General features: G+C 40.8%; 2 protein-coding genes across 2 annotated transcripts in view; both read left to right on the forward strand.

The window, feature by feature from the left end:
- Positions 1-544: 544 nt before the first annotated feature.
- On the forward strand, positions 545-13,982 carry uhrf1 (ubiquitin-like with PHD and ring finger domains 1). Its single transcript, XM_086116376.1, has 17 exons — positions 545-666; positions 3,429-3,591; positions 3,711-3,977; positions 5,005-5,159; positions 5,496-5,711; positions 5,956-6,071; positions 6,198-6,384; positions 6,459-6,582; positions 8,476-8,583; positions 8,724-8,828; positions 8,982-9,088; positions 9,188-9,350; positions 9,426-9,563; positions 11,414-11,513; positions 12,176-12,324; positions 12,540-12,638; positions 12,737-13,982. The coding sequence occupies exons 2-17, from the start codon at positions 3,439-3,441 to the stop codon at positions 12,881-12,883; spliced, it is 2,334 nt and encodes a 777-aa protein (XP_085972502.1). The 5' UTR covers positions 545-666; positions 3,429-3,438; the 3' UTR covers positions 12,884-13,982.
- A 284-nt stretch (positions 13,983-14,266) lies between these two features.
- Positions 14,267-19,001, forward strand: part of kdm4b (lysine (K)-specific demethylase 4B) — a 28,821-nt gene continuing 24,086 nt past the window's right edge. The window contains exon 1 of the mRNA XM_086115657.1: positions 14,267-14,380. The gene's annotated coding sequence lies outside the window, so the exon portion shown is untranslated. The remainder of the gene's footprint in view (positions 14,381-19,001) is intronic.

Genomic DNA, 19,001 nt, shown 5'->3' on the forward strand with positions numbered 1-19,001 from the left:
TTAAGGACATTGGTTATTTGTGGTCACAATTTTACGTTGTTATATGGTAACTAAAATGAAAGTTTACCTCGTGTGATTCGACATTACACAAAAATAAGGAATGATTTAGGCTATTTCAAACAATCAGGCATCCGACCACCTGACATAACGTTATAGCACAGAAATGGCACTCTGTACTGACTGATAAGTACAGTCTTGCGAATTCTTTGTTTTTAGCTCAACTGTGAAGCGACACAGATGTGACGCTGAACTTAGAGTGACGGTTAACGTTGTCTTTGGACACCACACGAAGCAAGCCGCCATGATGTTGTTTACCACAACCAGAGCAAACCATTTCTCATGGCAGATTGAGGGCACCACATCATCTCGCGATAAATGCTTGGAAGCGAGCTGCGCCCACGAGAATTACGTTTCGCGCGCTGAAACTGAGCGCCATTTACTCTGGAGATCGACGGCGCTTTTAACCAATAAAATGGAGAGAGCGTGAGCAAAGCAGCCAATAGTGAACAACAAATGTGAAATCAGGCGGGATATCAAAGTCTTGAAGAATTACTCATTGAAAGGAAGCCAACAAGCATAAGAGTTAGACTTGTCGGAGCTGTTAAGAAGTTACGGGACTTAAACAAGCAAGTTCACCCGTTTCTCTTTTTACACGTGGACAAACAGGTATGCTCTTGTTCCTTGTAGGTTACTACTTTTCAATTTGTTGTTAATATTTAAAGCCAGTGCCGAGCATACAAACGTTAGCTAACTTGTCATACCTCGTTACTTGAGCGTTTATCACAACGACTTACTACGGCGGACCAACCTGACACTCCGGACTAGTTTTCACTCCCATGCTGCAGCTTTTTGTCTAGCCGTAAAACGAAAGTGGCTGTCTATGCATGGCAAGATGCCCTAAAGACTTCGTGCTCTTGACTTTGTTGTAAGGTTAAGCCTCGGAATGAGTGCGGGCGAATATACTTTGCTGTCGCGAGTTACTTTATTGTGATGCTTACGGTTACTAATTATTAAGAATGCTGTAATGTAATGTACTGGATTCACCGCATCCATGCTTGTAGTCAAAGAGAAACAAATAGGTCACTAACACGCAAGAGTGGATGCCAAGTGCACTACAAACATCCTGCGATGGGTTTTACACCAACAGCGGCCACTTGATTATTGTACTAAAAAGTTTTCATCGATATACTATACTGTAGAAGATAATCTTTAGGTACGTTTCATTGTCAGGGCGACGCCACATTGTTTGCGAGCGCTCCCTCGCGTCCGGATGTGCTTGCTTTTAAAAGAACTGGGCGTGGTCTCAGCAGTTTCCCGCACTGTATTTAAATTAGGTTGTTCCCTCCCTTTGTGATGTGCACGAGTGACAGTCCAGTTTTTCAGAGCATCACTGTCGTGTACTGTACATTGCTCAATGGATGAGCAATGTAAAGTGCACGTTGTGAATGGAGATCGGGAGACAACATTTCAATGACGGTTTTATGAACCTTAAGGAGGGGACGTGACGGCAAAATTTAAATCTTTTCCCCCAGCAAGACTAATGTCTATGGAAAGAGCTGGAATAAAGGGACCCAAGGATGTGACATTTTGCCACTATGTTATGGATTAAGGACGTTCTGATATTTTAAAAATACTTCAAAAAGTGTGTGAAAATCGTGTTGTTACAAATTAAAAGCAATGGAATGGGCAGTGATGGTTTTTTTTTTTTTTGAAAAAGAATGAAACAGATCTTGAGGCCTCACACTTTCCTTAAATGTGAACCAAATTGTAAAGATGATACACCACGATGAAGTATTTGATTTCACAAGATGAGCAGTCATAATTACAGTGAATTGATGGAATCAAATCCTGCACCTGTGTTAACCAGTCCTGCACCGTGCAGCCCAGTTGAACCCTTTCATGCACCAGGATAACATGATCTACTGTAGTAACCGCTGTCCCTGAAAGAGTTAAACATGGTCCGTAACATATTTACATAAAACATTTCAAATATTCTATTTGGGATTATTAACATGTAACATCAAACTGCCGCTGATTAAAATGAAACAGAAGTTGTTGTGTCCTTATCGTTTCCCAACCCTGTCCCTGAAAATGATACCATTGCATGATGCATACTTTTGGAAACCAAAAAAAAAAGCATTTCCTGTTAAATGTTACAATGCTACTCTCTATTTTGAAAACTCTAACGCATAACTTGAAGCAAGTATTAGTTACATTACATTTGGTATTTCTTGACTATTCAGCTGCAGGAAATTTTGATCTTGTTTTCATTTCAAATGTAAAAATAATTTGGTGGCGTCGCTCACTCCCTGTGGTTACAACAGCCTCTGAACATACTATAAAGCAATTTTATTATTTTTTTTACTCAGCATCTGATCCTGCAAACTCCAACCATTTCCAAATGACTGACAAAACTGCCTCTCATAAACTACCCGTTGACTGCCATGTCATCCATGTGAACACTGCACGTCAGAGGGGACAGCTGTACTCTTAATGTAGTTTAGTTGGGGACCTTCTCAATCTCTTCATTTTGATGCTAATTTTGTTGTATCTCTTCCAACAGACCTCAATGCTGCCCGACATGTTACAGCACGTTTGCTACACTGAAGCTGCACAACCCTAAATTTGAACTTGACATTGTACTATTGATGACCTGCGACCAATTTTTTTCTTAGACCGAGTCAGAGTGCAAGTACTTACATTTGAGTACTCCCCAATACCAGGCGCTGATACTTGATAATGCCATTACATCTTAGTTTTAATCAAAATGTTTTATTTAAAAGAAATATTGTTCAAACACACAAAATGACTGTGTGTTTTTCTAACAGTGTTGCCAAACATTTAATGGAAACCTAGCTTGTAACACACAGGGCATTTATATGGTGCCTCAAATTAACACAGGTGCACTTTGTAAAAAGAGAGCATCGAAAAGAGACCAAAAAGAAGATAGTGTCTGGTGGATATACAGATACCATGTTCGCTCTCTTGTTTACTTCAAAATAAAGTGAGTTAAAAACAGATTGCGATTACAGGCATTAACGTGTATAAATCTGTATCGGTGCATCCTTACTGTGTGGTGCAGAGATGGACAACTTAAGATGTAAGAATGTCAATTGCATGTTTATCAGTGTTTTTTTTTTTAAGAATTTGAGGGGTTTGTGGGGGGATTAATTCAGGGCGGACTCACAGTGTGGCATCCTTGGTGTAGTGCAAACCCCCATTAAAAAGTTGCATAAAAATCCACAACGTAGTGAGGTGGGCAGCAACTGATTTACCCCAATATAGCAGAGGTTCACTGTTGTGGATGCTGTACATTGTGTTGAAGCTAATTGAATATCTCTTATTTTGACTTGTGCTTCGATAAATGTTCTGAGGTGTTTCGTGGGAAATTCTGTTTTTGAGCTCATCTATAGTCAATCTCAATGCAGGGCAGCTGCAATGTGGATTCAAGTGCGAACAATGGATGGCAAAGTGACCCACAGGGTCGATTCGCTCTCCAAACTTACCAAAGTGGACGAGCTGCGCCTGAAGATTTCGGAGCTATTTAAGGTGGAGCCAGAGAGACAGAGGTTGTTCTACCGTGGCAAGCAGGTAAGGCGGAATAACCTTTTGAGTGAAGGAATGTTTTCGACACCTGCATGCATTGCAAGTCTGTACTGGATTATCATTTGTGAGCAGTGTGTCACCATGTCCTGAATTCTTTTCATTAGATGGAGGATGGACACACAATATTTGACTACAACGTGGGCCTTAATGACATCGTGCAGTTGCTAATTAGACAGAACATGCCCTCTGTTGAAATGACCAAAAACAAAGACAAAGAAGCAGAGCTTTCTGACTCTGATTCTGGCTGCGGCTCAACCCAGAGTGAGTCTGACAAGAGCTCGACTCATGGTGAGATGGAAGTTCAGACCGCTGGTACCTCTGTCCAAGTAAGCCCCTCACAGGTCTTGGAACCCGGATTCGGATTTTACAAGGTAGGTTAAAACCTCAAATGAAACTTTTATTTGTATTTGGCCTGTCTCAATAATTGCTATATTGATTTATTGTTCGATGTGGAAAAAATTGGCATGATAGTTTTTTTCCCCCAGACTCTGTAAATAGCCATTTGTATGTGTGTTTGTTACACACATCAACTCGCACCGCTTCTCTCCCGTCTCTCAACTTGTTTGCTGGTGTCTGGTTTGGCACACGCGTGCGTGGATTGCTTTTGAAAAATGGTTTGGTTTGATTGTTCCAGTTCGGTTCACGTGTCTTGTTGAATCATAGGCACGAGCAACTATATCAGTTTTTTTATTTTATTTTTTTTAAAATGAGGCGCAGCAGTGAAAATTTTATTATAGCCAAACAGCTCTAATGCTAACCACGGTTCGGCTAACAGCTATTTGTATGGCACCCCTTTTGTACTGTTTCATTGCTTTTGTTTATTCACTATCATTTCTGCAAACATTCGCTGCACCTGCCACAACCACCAAGAACTTAGAGACTGTCAAAGTGTACCAGATACCCCTTTCATTAGCCAGAATTGACAACAAAATTAACACACCGAGTCTGAAAAGCTCCAATGCAAAATCTCCGAAGCATCGAGAGAGATTATAGCTCGCTTGAAATTGCTATACGTTCATATAGACACATCAGTCTATGTGCAGCGCGCATATATAATATGTATTACGCATCAAATGCTTTCTATTGAAATAAGAGACACCCCAATTAAGCCTCTTCACCTAAAATGTACACACCACAAGTGAAAAAAAAACATCTGCAACTTCCTGATTCTGTGCCACCCCATCTTGCTTCCATTACCTCAAGACACAAATCCATTATTTTACAACTCCCTCAGGCAATGTAATACAATACATTATTACAATATTTTATTTTTGTATCGTGTTCACAACAGCTGCAGCTATGACAAAGCGCTTTACCCCTACAGGTCATTGAAATCCCAACTCTTGGTTTGGACTTTATTCCTAAATCTCTTTGTTCATTTTGTGCATATTTATTCAGGTCAATGAAATGGTGGATGCGAGGGACTTGAATATGGGGGCTTGGTTTGAGGCCCAGATCGTGAATGTCACCAGGAGCCCCAAGACTCCCAAAGTGGATGTAGTTGATGTTGAGCATCAACAAGAGGAGATACTGTACCACGTGAAATATGAAGAGTAAGCTTAAACATGAAAAGTGAAACCAATTGTTTCAAATTTGATCTTGAGCTCTTGGTTGGACAAAATATAAATAGAGACCCTTTTTCCTCCCTAAAATATATTGTTGTATTGAGCATTTAAACACACTTCACCCCACTCCTTTGATTCTACTGCACTAAATTATGGCCACATTTTGTATTTCGTGATATTAATGCTGACATTTTGTATCTAGCAATAAACCCCTTCCCTGAAAGACCATCATGTGTGGATGATTTATAAATGTGTTAATCTGAGAGGAACACCTATGAGTGTTGATGAATTGTTAGGATGACAAATTAATATTTTGCATCACAGTTATCCAGAGAACGGCGTGATTCCTCTTCTGGCTAAGGATGTTCGCCCGAGGGCCCGGACTGTGTACCAGTGGCACCAGTTGGAGCCTGGTATGATTGTTATGCTCAACTACAACCCAGATGATCCCAAGGAGCGTGGCTACTGGTATGATGCTGAGATCCAGAGGAAAAGGGAGACACGCACCCTGCGGGAGATTTACGCAAAGATTATTCTTGGGTGAGTTTATTGTTGTGAAATCTGAGGTTTTATATATGTGTTTTTTAGTCATAGATTGTTGTTCATGTTTCATCTGATCAATGGTGAACAGATACATTCGGTATATGTACTTTATTAATCCCAGGGAAAATCCCAGAGTGGATTTATTGAAATCCTAAAATTTGTTGCTCGTCAAAGTTTATTTGTTGTGCTACTTTATTGCAGACAATTGAGACAATAATAAAAATCGTTACCTTTTTTGTAGAGATGCAGGGGACTCTCTCAATGATTGCCGGATTATGTTTGTGACTGAAATTTACAAAATTGAGGAGCCTGGTTCACAAAGTGATATGCCGGCTGGATCTGAGAGCCCACTGAAAAGTAAGACTCACTTTTGGTTTAATTTGAAGCATGTACCTCATTAATCATTAGTATTGTGACATAAGCAAGTATTTTTTATTTGGTGATTGAGGCTGCAGTGTATGATTTGACATTTGTGTCTTCAAGGATCAAATGGACCTGAGTGCAAGCAATGCAAGGATGACCCCGATAAAATCTGCCGCTGGTGTAACTGTAACATTTGCGGCATCAAGCAAGATCCTGACAAACAGCTTCTGTGTGACGAATGTGACCTGGCCTATCACACATACTGCCTGAACCCACCGCTCACCGCCATCCCAGAGGATGAAGATTGGTCAGTATGATTCGATGTTCTGTCAGTTATTGAATTTGAACCATTTTGTAACATTTCCTGTTTGGCTCGACCAGGTATTGCCCAAATTGCCGCAATGACTCCAATGAGGTTGTCCGTGCTGGAGAGAAGCTGAAAGAGAGTAAGAAGAAAGCTAAAATGGCTTCTGCCAGCTCTTCAAGCCAGAGGGATTGGGGCAAAGTGAGTCAGTTACTTCAATCTGTGTTTCTAATTCTTGAAACATAAACGTGTTGGCTACTAGGGGTTGAACCAATTACGTACTCTGCTAGGCGACACTTAACAATGGCAGTTAGTTGATTAATCGTCAGACCCGTTTTGACCTAAACAATTGAAAGCAACCAGTGGTTGGGCCAAGCAGTTAACTAGCAACAGTTCCATGAACTTGTGGAAATATGTAATGAACAATGAGTCTGGTAGCATGGTCATTTGCAAAAATATGGATGTCCATCCTTAAATGTAACCAAAGCAGCCCTTTCTGGAAATTCTCAAGATGACCAACATTCTAAATCCTCATATCATCTCTCAATTAGTGTCTTCACTAAACATCCTCCAGTAACACAAACTACAACCGATTGTACTCTAGCGTCTGATTCGACAATAAACAAGGATGAGTGGTGCTTAATTCGTTTCAAAAAGGTTGGTGAGTACAACATCAATGCCACTTGTGTGATGTTGCTTAATTGTTCTTTGATTGTTTTTGTTCACTAAATCATTGTTTTTCAAATAATGGTGCGCCGCGAGATATTGTCAGGTGTGCCGTGGGAAATGATCCAATTTGTACCCCTGTGCGGTCTATCACCTGGCAGAGTAATCGTGTAATACTCTTCCATACCGGTACGTAGCAGCAGCTAGCTAATTGCCTGCTTCGAGACAGGCGAAGTTTCTTGCATGAGGCAATACAACGAAAGCTATCTTTCATTTGGATTTACTGTACTTTTACCTGAGATGCAACGGCACCGACTCCGTTGTGCTTGGTATGTGGTGAAAAGCTCGATGGCCGCAAGTTAGCTTAAACTCCATCTCCAAACAAAACACCCTTCACTTCAAAACAAAAATGTGGAGTATGTTGTTCGCCTGCGTGAACACACGGAGAAACAAGCTTGATAGAAGTTTATTTGATTCCAATACAAGGTGTTATAATATAACGTTATTCTACAATGTTAAAAACCATCATAATAAGAATATAACACTTTAATTGTTAAAATACAGTGATCCCTCGCTACTTCGCGGGTTTATCGTGGGTTCAGTGCATCGCGGATTAAAAAAATATATATATACAGTATATATATTTATTTATTTTACATATACATGGAGTACAGTACTGTATATGTTGCTCTATGTGACTCGCTGTTGTTTTGCAGCTTCTCGCGGACCGTTTGCGGACTTAAAAAAACGTTTTTTTTAACCTGTTTATGTTAATTGGATGCTACTTCGCGGATTTTCGTTTATCGCGGGTGGTTTTGGTCCCCATTAACCGCGATAAACGAGGGATTACTGTAAGCTTTTTTCCCACATTTTCAGATAGTGGTGTGCTGCGGGATTTTTTCAATTTTTTTCAATAAATTTGCCTTGACTCGAAAAAGACTCAAAAACACTGCAGTAAACGATACCAAGTAAACAACAATAATTTGTTAATAAACGGAAATGGGACAAAATGTTTTTAGAATACACTTTCATGCAAAATAAATTTTATATGAATAACCGATTCTAAAAATATTCAACAGACCTAAATCTGCGTGTTTTATATATATACTGTATATATATTTATATAATACACATACAGGTAAACTGACAAAAAAAATCCCAATATGCGCAGTATTATCTTCATTTTGGATGTCAAAGGGGCTTTGTTGCTCCTGTTGATTTTTATTTGTATATTCTCTCTCTCTGTCTTTGTCTCTCTCTTCTCTCTGTCTCTGTCTGTGTGTGTGTCTCTCTGTCACAGTGGTAGCTAACGTGTAAAATGGCTTTTTGAGTATTTCAGGTTGCCGCTTCCTCAACAATTAGTGTGAAGTAGTAAGTTGGAATACAAAGATTTGTCTTGACACATTGTTGATTGTGTCGGCTTCATAGGGAATGGCCTGTGTTGGGCGAACCAAGCAGTGTACCATTGTCCCATCAAATCACTATGGCCCTATCCCTGGTGTTCCTGTTGGCTCATTGTGGAAGTTTAGAGTGCAGGTAAGTCCATCAACCCAGCATCCTTGGGTGTGCTTGAGTAATATAAATACGGCCTTGTTTCAATTAGTCAGACACCCTCGATGTTGAAGGTTTTTGCGGTCTTTACAATGGTTGTCAGTGTAGAGTTTTGTTGTTTCCAGGTGAGTGAGTCTGGCGTCCACAGGCCACACGTAGCTGGGATCCACGGCAGAAACAATGATGGGGCCTACTCTCTGGTCTTGGCAGGAGGCTATGAAGATGATGTGGTATGTTGGTATTTTCTTTTGACAGATGTGATTCCAGAAAGTAGCAATACTACTGACAGCTGTATAGGTCAAAGAACCATTTTTACTGGGCTGGCAGTGAATGTGAGCTGTTAAGTGGGGACTCACGCTGTATATTTTGTTATTGTATTGTAGGATGATGGGAATGAGTTTACTTACACCGGTTCTGGAGGTCGAGATCTGTCTGGGAATAAGAGGACTGCTGAGCAATCATGTGATCAGACACTTACTCACATGAACCGGTACGTTTGATTTATGCTCAACCTTATTCAAGCGAAATCTCATTCAGCTACATTTCTAATTTTATTCAGCAAATTGTTATTCGCTGTGGTCTTCTCCAGTGCACTTGCTCTTAACTGCAATGTTCCTGTGAACGACAAAAATGGTGCTCAGGCAAAGAACTGGAAGGATGGGAAGCCAGTTCGAGTGGTTCGCAGCTGGAAAGGACGAAAGCACAGTAAATACTGCCCTGAGGAAGGAAACAGATATGATGGGATATACAAAGTAAGATTGGAATTTATAACCCGTCTTGCAGTTATTTCACAGATTTGTATTGTAGTGATTTGTCTTTCACTTTAGATCGTGAAGTACTGGCCCGCCAAAGGCAAATCTGGCTTCTTGGTTTGGCGCTACCTCCTTAAGCGGGATGATGATGAGCCAGCACCATGGACCAGAGATGGCAAGGAACGTATCAAGAAACTTGGTCTTGCATTGCAGGTAATGATCCTCGCACAAAATATCCTGTCAATCTCAGCCATATATATATATATATATATATATGTATATATGTGTATGTATATGTATGTATGTATGTATGTATATGTGAGTGTGTGCATCCATGCGTGTATGTATATGTACATGTCTCTCTCTCTCTATATATATATATATACTGTATATATTCAGTGATCCCTCGCTATTTCGCGGTTCGTTTATTGCGGCTTCGGTGCATCGCGGATTTTTTCATTCATTGAAAAAACGTGGGGTTTTTTTGAAGTTCGCCAGAAGCAGTGAAAATCAGCAAAACAACAGCAAGTCACATAGAGTGTGTGTGTGTGTCTGTTAGTGCACTCTGCTCAAGCGCAAAGGCCCACGTGGGGCAATTTTTTAAATTTATATGTTAATTGGTCGCTACTTCACGGATTTTCGTTTATCGCGGGTGGTTTTGGTCCCCATTAACCTCGATAAATGAGGGATTACTGTGTGTGTGTGTGTATATATATATATATATATATATATATATATATATATATATATATGATATGTCTTTGGAAAGACTGGACTGAACACAAAATAATTTTTATGTGGGCTTTATTCCCGACTGAACAATTAAAAATTGTACAGCGTTAAGATGAAAGACTGAGATGTTAACTGAATTTTAAAAGAGTTCGAAAAAGGATCTAAGAGATCAAAGAAAATGATCTAACAGATTAAAGACAATCATACCATAATAAACAACAGCAGTGGCTTGCTTGATAGGGAAAGAGAAATAAAAATACATTATTTCCAAGCCACAACATTCCATGAAACGCAGACCGACTAATCATTACAATCCAATGTGTTGAGAGGACACACTTACTCGACACTTTCCGGCATGTTGGGTGCATACAAAACACATGGAAAAACACAAATGATCTCCCCTCTAAAGAACAGAGAACACAGTTCATATAATTCCACAGTCAAAAAACCCCCATTTACATCTTGTCATGTTGCGAACACTGACGCTGTGCAGCTGTTGACACGATTCACCAGCGGCAGATTTCAAACTCCAAATCACGATATTTTGCTCTGAATATCACCAGGGTTACAACGACGATCATTGGTATATGAAGTTGGTACGAGTGGCATACACAGTTCAGTGACTATCTTCCTTCACATGCAGGTCATCCTCCCCTCACTTCCTGGTCTAATTCTCGCTCGTGCTATAGGTTCCCGCGTGTTTTTATCAGGCGTGCTCTTAAAGTGACAGTGCTACATTTCTTAAACAAGGCAACCTTCACTACAAAAGTCTAAGTATGGTTCACCTGGTTACTTATATATATATATATATATATATATATATACTGTATAAAATATGGGCAGCCCAGTGGTTAGCGCGTCGACCTCACAGTGCAGGGGTAATGGGTTCGATCCCGGCTCTGGCCTCCCTGTGTGGAGTTTGCATGTTCTCCCCGTGCCTGCGTGGGTTTTTCTCTGGGTACTCCAGTTTCCTCTCACATTCCAAAAACATGCATGGCAGGCTGATTGAAAACTCTCAATTGTCCCTAGGTGTGAGTGTGAGCGCAGATGGTTGTTCGTCTCTGTGTGCCCTGAGGTTGGCTGGCAACCGGTTCAGGGTGTCCCCCGCCTACTGCCGGAAGACGGCTGGGATAGGCTCCAGCACCCCACCGCGACCCTTGTGAGGATAAAGCGGATCGGAAAAGGGATGGGGGGAGATAGAGATAGATATAAGGTTATCCTATCTCATTGTACTGTATCCGTTGAGTTGGAAAAAGTGCATGCAATATTTGAGTTTTATGACACTGCTGTCTTCCTTGCCTCAATGTTGAATCCACTTTATCTTGTGACAGTATCCTGCAGGTTATCAGAAGGAGAAAGAGAACAAAAATGAAGTAGAAGAGGAGGAAACACCCAGCAAGGCAAAGAGAAAGAGAGAGTCCCAGAGCATTGGTAAGATGACTTTCTCCATTTGGGTGGTACAATTGATATTTTTTTTAACATAATATTGACTGCAATTGTGAAATGTCAGCACCCCATGTGAATTCCACCTTTTTATTTTATTTATTTTTAAAATTAATCAATGAATTATGGTGCCAAGGGAAAACTGCAAGCAAAACGTTGGAATATTACTGTATTTTACGGTCTAAAAGCTGCTACTTTTTTCTACTCTGAATCCTGTAGCTTTTAATGTGATGCAGTTTATTCATGAGTTTTTACTGACGATCTTAAAGCGGTCAGTAGATTTACCCACAGTCTCGTCACAGATAACCTATGAAATTATCAAACATGTCACAGTGGACCACTAAACTGTCTGCCCTCCTAGTATGTGGACAAATATATATACTGTATATATATATATATATATATATATTTATGGGTCAATTTAGCTGTTGCGGTTTTTAATCAGGTGCATTTAATTATTTGTCCAAATATTTATACAAAGGCATTAAGTTGAAAAATGTATTTGACTCATCAGTAGGCCAGGGAAAAAATTCTGTCGTTTTTTTATTTTTCTGACCTCAATAACAGGTTTGAAGAAAATTCCAGTACCTTTTGTACCATTTCATTTATTAGTGTATTTACTATTTAGCATTCTCCTATTCACCTGACAGAATCCACCAAGAATTCCCCAGCCAAGAGTCCCAAGAAGGTGAAAGTGGAAGTATACAAGCTGTCTGGAGAGCAGAAGGCACTCATTAAGGATGACACGCAAAACAAGAAAGTGTGGGATGAAGCCATGGAGTCACTGTCACTCGGCCCGGTGAGCATTGCTGTCGGTTCCTGCTAAAATCACATCTGTCAAAAACATGAATCAATTGACATTAAGGCAACAATGTAGTTGGTTAAGGTGACTGACTGGTCAAGATTTGTGAAGATTCTGGTGTTTCTTTGACAATAGGAGAGCAAGAAATACAAACAAAAATGGATTGTTTGAAAAAAATGTGTTCTCACACATCTAATATTGTGCCTCTGCAGAAATTTCTGAACAAAGTTGAAGAAGTTTTCCTCTGCATTTGCTGCCAAGAAGTAGTCTATCGGCCCATCACCACTGAGTGCCATCACAATGTCTGCAAGGTAAAATAAAATACCTATGTTAAAAATGTGCGTGTGTGTGTGTGTGTGTGTTATAAACTTATAGCTGACCCGACAATATATTTATTTTGAACATTCAGGAATGCCTTCAGCGTTCTTTCAGGGCAGATGTGTACACCTGCCCGGCCTGCAGACATGACTTGGGCAAAAACTACTCCATGACTGTCAACAAGTCTCTGCAAGAGATCCTGAATCAATTTTTCCCAGGTTATAGCAATGGCCGATGATTAAGAGCTTCTGCAACTCAGCCATGGTAGAAACAATGCAAAGTGTAAGGGCAATTGTCGTTTAGAGGCAATAAAGAATTCGTTTCTCCTAATATATTCTTATGAATTATAAATCTACCATTCTTGTGGACTTCAGTGCTCCTCTGTCTTCCATGATGGTTCTTCAATGATGTGTTAGTTATGATAAATTGTTTTTTGTTTGTCTTTTTTGGTTTCTTACTGCCTGTATCCTTTATGACGTTGCAACCACGAAATGTGATTTTTACAGTTTTTGGTCTATTTACTAATACTTGTTAACTCCACTGAGAAAGAAGTGTCAAACATTTGTTTTGTGTGGTTTTGATTGATTACTCCTGAAGAGGATGTTCAACATCTTAAACTATGTCCCCAAATCTGCTTTTTTTGTTTCAATTACAACAAGAGTAATTTTACAGTCATGAAATTCAACTTGATGTTGCACATTAAACCATCAGTTAGACATCGTTTGACTTGGCAGTTTTTTAATTTTGCTTTCTTTACCATGATCTTCTTTGTTATTTTTATTTTTTTGAGAAACCGAGGCCCAATTAGAGCGGCTGTTCTGTCAGCCTGTTCAACATGGTGTTTTGCCCTGATAAAATCACATAATTGGAATTAATTCCGAAGAAACATGCTTAAAGAATGTTGTGTAAAACCTCCATTTAGCTGTTATTTTGTTGAGTCCAGAAGTCTCATGTATTTTTTTCTCTTTTTACATTTTATTAATTGTATTGCTATCCAGTCATTTGTCCCCTTTTAGGGACAGGACCTTGTTTAAAACTACTAAAATTAATCACAATACGGAAGTGCTGAAATGTATAAAATTCCACACATCGCTCTTGAGCTGGATCTTGAATATACTTGTGTAATTCATGACTTGCTTGCCTTCTATGATAATTTACCATTAACTGCAGAAGTTTGAATAGCCACCACCTGGCAGCTGGTCTCTGTTGTTGAGGCTAACATTTACAAAATGGGAAATGTATATTTTCTGAAATTGTATAATGTCCATTTTAGTTTTGATATGGTTTTAGAACTGCTTGCACAATTTGCGAATTTTATCGTTTCATTGTTATTCAATAAAAATAATAATAAAAAAATCTTTGTGTAGTTTGTTTGGATGAACATGAACGTGTATTCTTTGACGTTAACTTTTCTCCCAGGATTTGCACGTATCGACTGTGTACGTGCCTGGCATAAACGGCAACTGACATACGTAAACGTTATAAATGTTAAACGGCTGTCATTGGCTGCTTTATCTGTCTGTGATCCAACGAGCCAATCGCATCATCGAGTTTGTGATAAACCCCCTATTATTGGTGTCATTCGGCCAATCGTAATGTGCAATTTCAGAGGTGGGCGTGACACGAATAGCTTTAGCTCGCTAAATACTAGAGGAAGCTCGGGCCATCAAATTTGTAGAAAACGACACTTCATCGACTGAAAAATACAAAGAGAGGAGACACTCCGCTGCAGGAGGTAACGATTCCCTAATGTGGACCGCCGTGTTCACGTGCATAGATGTTTTTCTAATTTAATCGACGTGTGGTCGTCGTGGTGTTTTTATTCCCCCCTTCCTTTAATTACCCGTACGGCATAGCTAAATGGGAGCTAACCTCTGTTGGAGTCGGATACAGCAATGTAAGGGTACCGTGAAACGTAATTCACATATATCCGCACCAGTTCGGACTTAGATGCAGGATACCTTTTTTAAAGCGGAAACTTTCATCAGTGAGATAGTTTTCTGTTTTCCCGGACACTATGTTAGCGCTCATAGTAGATCCTCCATGCTAATCTCTTCGTTAGCAACTGGTTTTTAGTAAAGTGACCAGTGATATCAAAATCGAAATCAAATATTTTGATCAGCTCTCCCACTGTAAAATGTCTCACCGCTGACTGAATGATTCGTCCTGCGGAATGATCGTGAACCAGTTCGCATTGAAAGAGTCGGTATAGGCCCTCATTTGTTTTGGTTCTGAAGAACGGGGGTCACCATTCCTTTACATAGCAGTTGAGTTACCGTAATAGTTGAGTTACCGTAATATGTAGTCCTGTCTGATCCCGACAATATGGATGGCATACGGTATATACTTAAAACGACATTGTATCACACGTACAAGGAAACTAGAAGCACATCCAACACTTAAATATATGTTCTGATATTATATACGGTTTGCTCATTGTATGCTTCTTTTATTATTGGATGAAACTAACTCCATTTGTGATCACTTGGCTGGAAGGGAAATCTCTGCAAAAAATGCACTGTATCAGCATGCTAACATGTAATGTTGGCATATGTGGCTGAAAATATTCACTTAGCTGACATGATAAGTAGCGTGGAGTGTGGTCCACCTTTGCTCTAGTGCAGCAGTGGTTCTCCATCTTTTTCATTGATGGTTTAGTTTGGTGTTGGATTTCTATCCTGTTCTGATGTTCACAATGCTATGAACTTGGCATTGTATCAAGTCAAGTACAACTTTATTGCCAAATGCGCCGTATGTGCAATTTACAGCACAGATGACATTTCTTCCCTCTCAACCAGACAACAAGACACGAGGAGCCGATGCGGGTGCCCACGCCGCCATCAAAAGAACAGTTAACTCATTCAATACCAGCCAATTCTGGACCAAGTTTGAAAAGACGTTTAAAAATGTCTTTGGGAGTGAGTTAATATAAAATGACAAAATAATCCAACAAAACACATAAGACAGTCGTGCAATCTTAACCACTTTTTCTGCATACACTTTGTGGTTTGATGAAAGAGGAGAGAATCAGTGTCCTTTTCGCCAGTGGATCAAAGACATCATACAATACAATACAATACATGCTGATTTATATAGCGCTTTCACAACAGCGACAGCTGTAACAAAGCGCTTAACAAAACAGTTCACATAAAGTAAAATAATAAACACAACACAACACATAACATAAAACACGGAGTGTTGTGCAGTCCTAACTAACTAAACTCGGGCTCAGAGGGGATCGAGCCTTTTCTGTTGTTGGTCCCTCTCTCTGGAATGACCTCCCACTGAACATTCGGCAAGCCTCCTCGCTGCCCATCTTCAAAACTCTCCTCAAAACTCACTTGTATTCTTTGGCATTCGACTCAGCATGACTTAGATTTGTTCTTGGTTTTACTGTTTGGTGCTTTCTACCGCCTTTATTATCGATTTGCTTTACTGTTTATTGTGCATGTTAAATTGCTCCATGTACAGCACTTTGTATGCAGCGATGGCTATTTGAAAGTGCTCTATAAATACAGTTGACTTGACTTGACTAACCACTTTTCCCTCACACACTTTGTTGTTTAAAGTAGTTTGAGATGAAAGAGGAGAGAATCAAAGTGTCCTTTCACCATTGGATCAGAGACGTCATGCTCAAAATGTACATATGTCGGCTACAAGCTAAATTTCAAAGTCAACAAGAAGCTATAGCATCCATTGACGAAAAAAGAGATTGGTTCGCTTCTCCTGTCCCATGTAAATCCATTTCAATTCCAAGCGGCGACTCTCAGTTCCAAATACGCATCAGCGCTCCGCGCCGACGCTCCTCTCTCCTCATCCTCAACTTCAGCAGCCATCCATCCAGCCCCACCCACGCCGACTGTCCAACAGTGCCGACATCTCCACTGAGCAAAACACAATCGCCTCATTCCTCCCAATCAAAAAATCAGTGCTGGTACATGTGTGCTGCCGAGAAGGCGCAACCACCAAGCACAGATTCTTCTTCTTTGACGATGTCGTGGCCAAAAATGCTGAAAACAATCCACATCAGGTCCACATGACGTAACAACAACACCATGTGACAAAAGACAAAAACAACAAAAAACACATGTTAACTGTTCTTTTGATGGCGGCGCGGGCACCCGCAGCGGCTCCTCTTGTTGTCTGGTTGAGAGGGAGGACATTTCACCTGTGCTGTATGTTGTACATACAGCGCATTTGACAATAAAGTTGTACTTGACTTGACTCACCTTGTGTCTCCATTTGACCGGTTGCACTTCTTTTATATAACACTTGCGTCTTTATTTTCACTCCGTCCTTGTTGTATCAACTGATGGCGATCTCTTTGTAGCTTTAACTCTGAAGAGAGTGTCTTTGATGTCAGTTGCCTGTATTTCTCTGTTTTTCGCTGGCTCTTGAGACTTCCACTCAACTTTGCGTTCTCCATACCGCACTACCTGACTGGGTCGTCACAGTGTGTAGAGCCGATCAGCTTCACCAGGGCCCGGCAATGACCACGGTCATGAACCAGGTCCGCTGTCCTCTAGGGCAAGGCCCTGGTGCTAGAGATGCTCCCTAATGACATCAGGCCATCTGGTGTGGGGTCTTGTTTTAAGGCCAGGATTCTGCACCATGCAAGAGGATGGGAAGAATTGCTGAATTATCGATATGCATCTTGGTCTTTTGGGACACTGAGTGGTGGCGCCAGAGGGGCCGCCTTAGCGATTGCATAGCTGAGGCCACGTCTGCGGTCGATCTCTGGCTTGAGATCGCCGCTGCTTGTAATGGTGGAGCCCAGGTAGATGATGGAATTGACCAATTGCACTTCGTCTGTGCCAAAAAACGGGGAAGGGTGGAATCCGTCACCAATATACATACGTTTTGTTTTCTGCCAGCTTACTTGGAGGCCCAGCTTTTCTGCTTCTGTTTGGTATATGGAGAGAGCACTGCTGAGGTGTTGGAGGGAGTTGCTGAACAGGGTGGTGTCATCAGCATATTCAAGGTCGGTCAGGTGGAGGTTGCCAAATGACACACCTGAGACTTGCTCCTGGACTCGGATCATAAGGTGGTCAGAGACACAGTTAAAAAGGTCAGGAGCGACCACGTGGCCCTGTCTGACCCCACTGTTAATGGGGGACCACTCTGAGTACCTCCAATTCACACGAAAACACCTCTCTGCGTTGTTGTCGAGTCTCTGGAACAATGTGGTTATACCAGGATGGCTCCTGGCAATTGGAATACGTATTAAAAACAATGAATATTGTGGATGGCTTTAAATGAGTGGAATATTCAGTGAGGTTTTTATACTGAAAAAACAACATGCAAAATAAGTAACTAAACAGAGAGAGTATTTTTCTTAAAGGCTTAATAATGCAGTATAAAGACCCAAAATATGAACTACCGTATTTTCACGACCATTCGACGCACCGTATGGTTGGGCGCAGTCTCATTAATGGGTGCTATTTCTGTATTTTACACATAGACAAAACACACTGTATTATTGGGCGCAATTTTAAAGTGGAAAAACATACGCCAGCTTAAACATACGGCATGCATGCGCGCACGCTAAAAACACGTTAGCTTGAAGCATACGGTAGCATGCCAAGACATACAGATACAAGCTAAAAACAGGTTTTTAAAAAGGCAACGGAAAACTGAGTTCCGTTGTATTTTATTTAGCCATCGTACAATGTACTCACATTTTTCGATCAATCATCACCCAGAAATCCATCGAAGTCCTCATCCTCTGTATCAGAATTGAACAATTGTGCAAGTACCGGTAATCCATCAAAAACGCCGTGTTCCCTCTCGTTGTCAGTCACTCTCATTGCCATGTGGCTCCACAGAAATGATGCCAGCTTTGCCAAAAACTCGAAGAACAGTGCAAGCAGACACGTTCGTCCAAGCAGCCACAATCCATTCGCAAATTGTGGCGTAACTCGCCCGGCGCTGCCTCTCACTCTTTGTAAAGTTGTGTTTGCCATCGATCATTCATTGTTCCCATGCCGTTCGCAACTTTACTTTGAACGCCCGGTTGATGCCGATGTCCAGCGGTTGGAGTTCTTTAGTCAAGCCTCCGGGAATAACGGCAAGTTCAGAGTTCATTTGCTTGACTTGGTTTTTCACCGCTGCTGTGAGATGGGCACGCATGCCAAAAGCATAACCGATGGCTTGAAGTTTGAACTGAGCTTCGTAGGCGTGTCTCTTTGTAGAATTTATTTTCGGGGGTTCTTAGAAACCAAAACCGAAGTTGTTTTGCAACAATGCACATAGCCACACTCTATACAGGTGTTGGTACCTGCTTGGGGCGTACCTTTAGCGTCCACTTACACGCCCACCCTTCACCCATTGGCGGACTTCTTCCCCGCATGCCTGTC

This window comes from Hippocampus guttulatus, chromosome 7 (genome assembly GCF_054856545.1).
Source record: "Hippocampus guttulatus isolate MCC_2025c chromosome 7, RoL_Hgut_1.0, whole genome shotgun sequence".
In the NCBI taxonomy this organism is placed as follows: domain Eukaryota; kingdom Metazoa; phylum Chordata; class Actinopteri; order Syngnathiformes; family Syngnathidae; genus Hippocampus; species Hippocampus guttulatus.

Excerpts from the sequence above, each read along its gene's own strand:
- uhrf1 (XM_086116376.1), top strand. The coding sequence starts at position 3,439 with ATGTGGATTCAAGTGCGAACAATGGATGGCAAAGTGACCCACAGGGTC. Across the intron at positions 3,978-5,004 it reads CCGGATTCGGATTTTACAAG|GTCAATGAAATGGTGGATGC; the intron begins GTAGGTTAAAAC and ends ATATTTATTCAG. Across the intron at positions 8,829-8,981 it reads GAGGCTATGAAGATGATGTG|GATGATGGGAATGAGTTTAC; the intron begins GTATGTTGGTAT and ends ATTGTATTGTAG.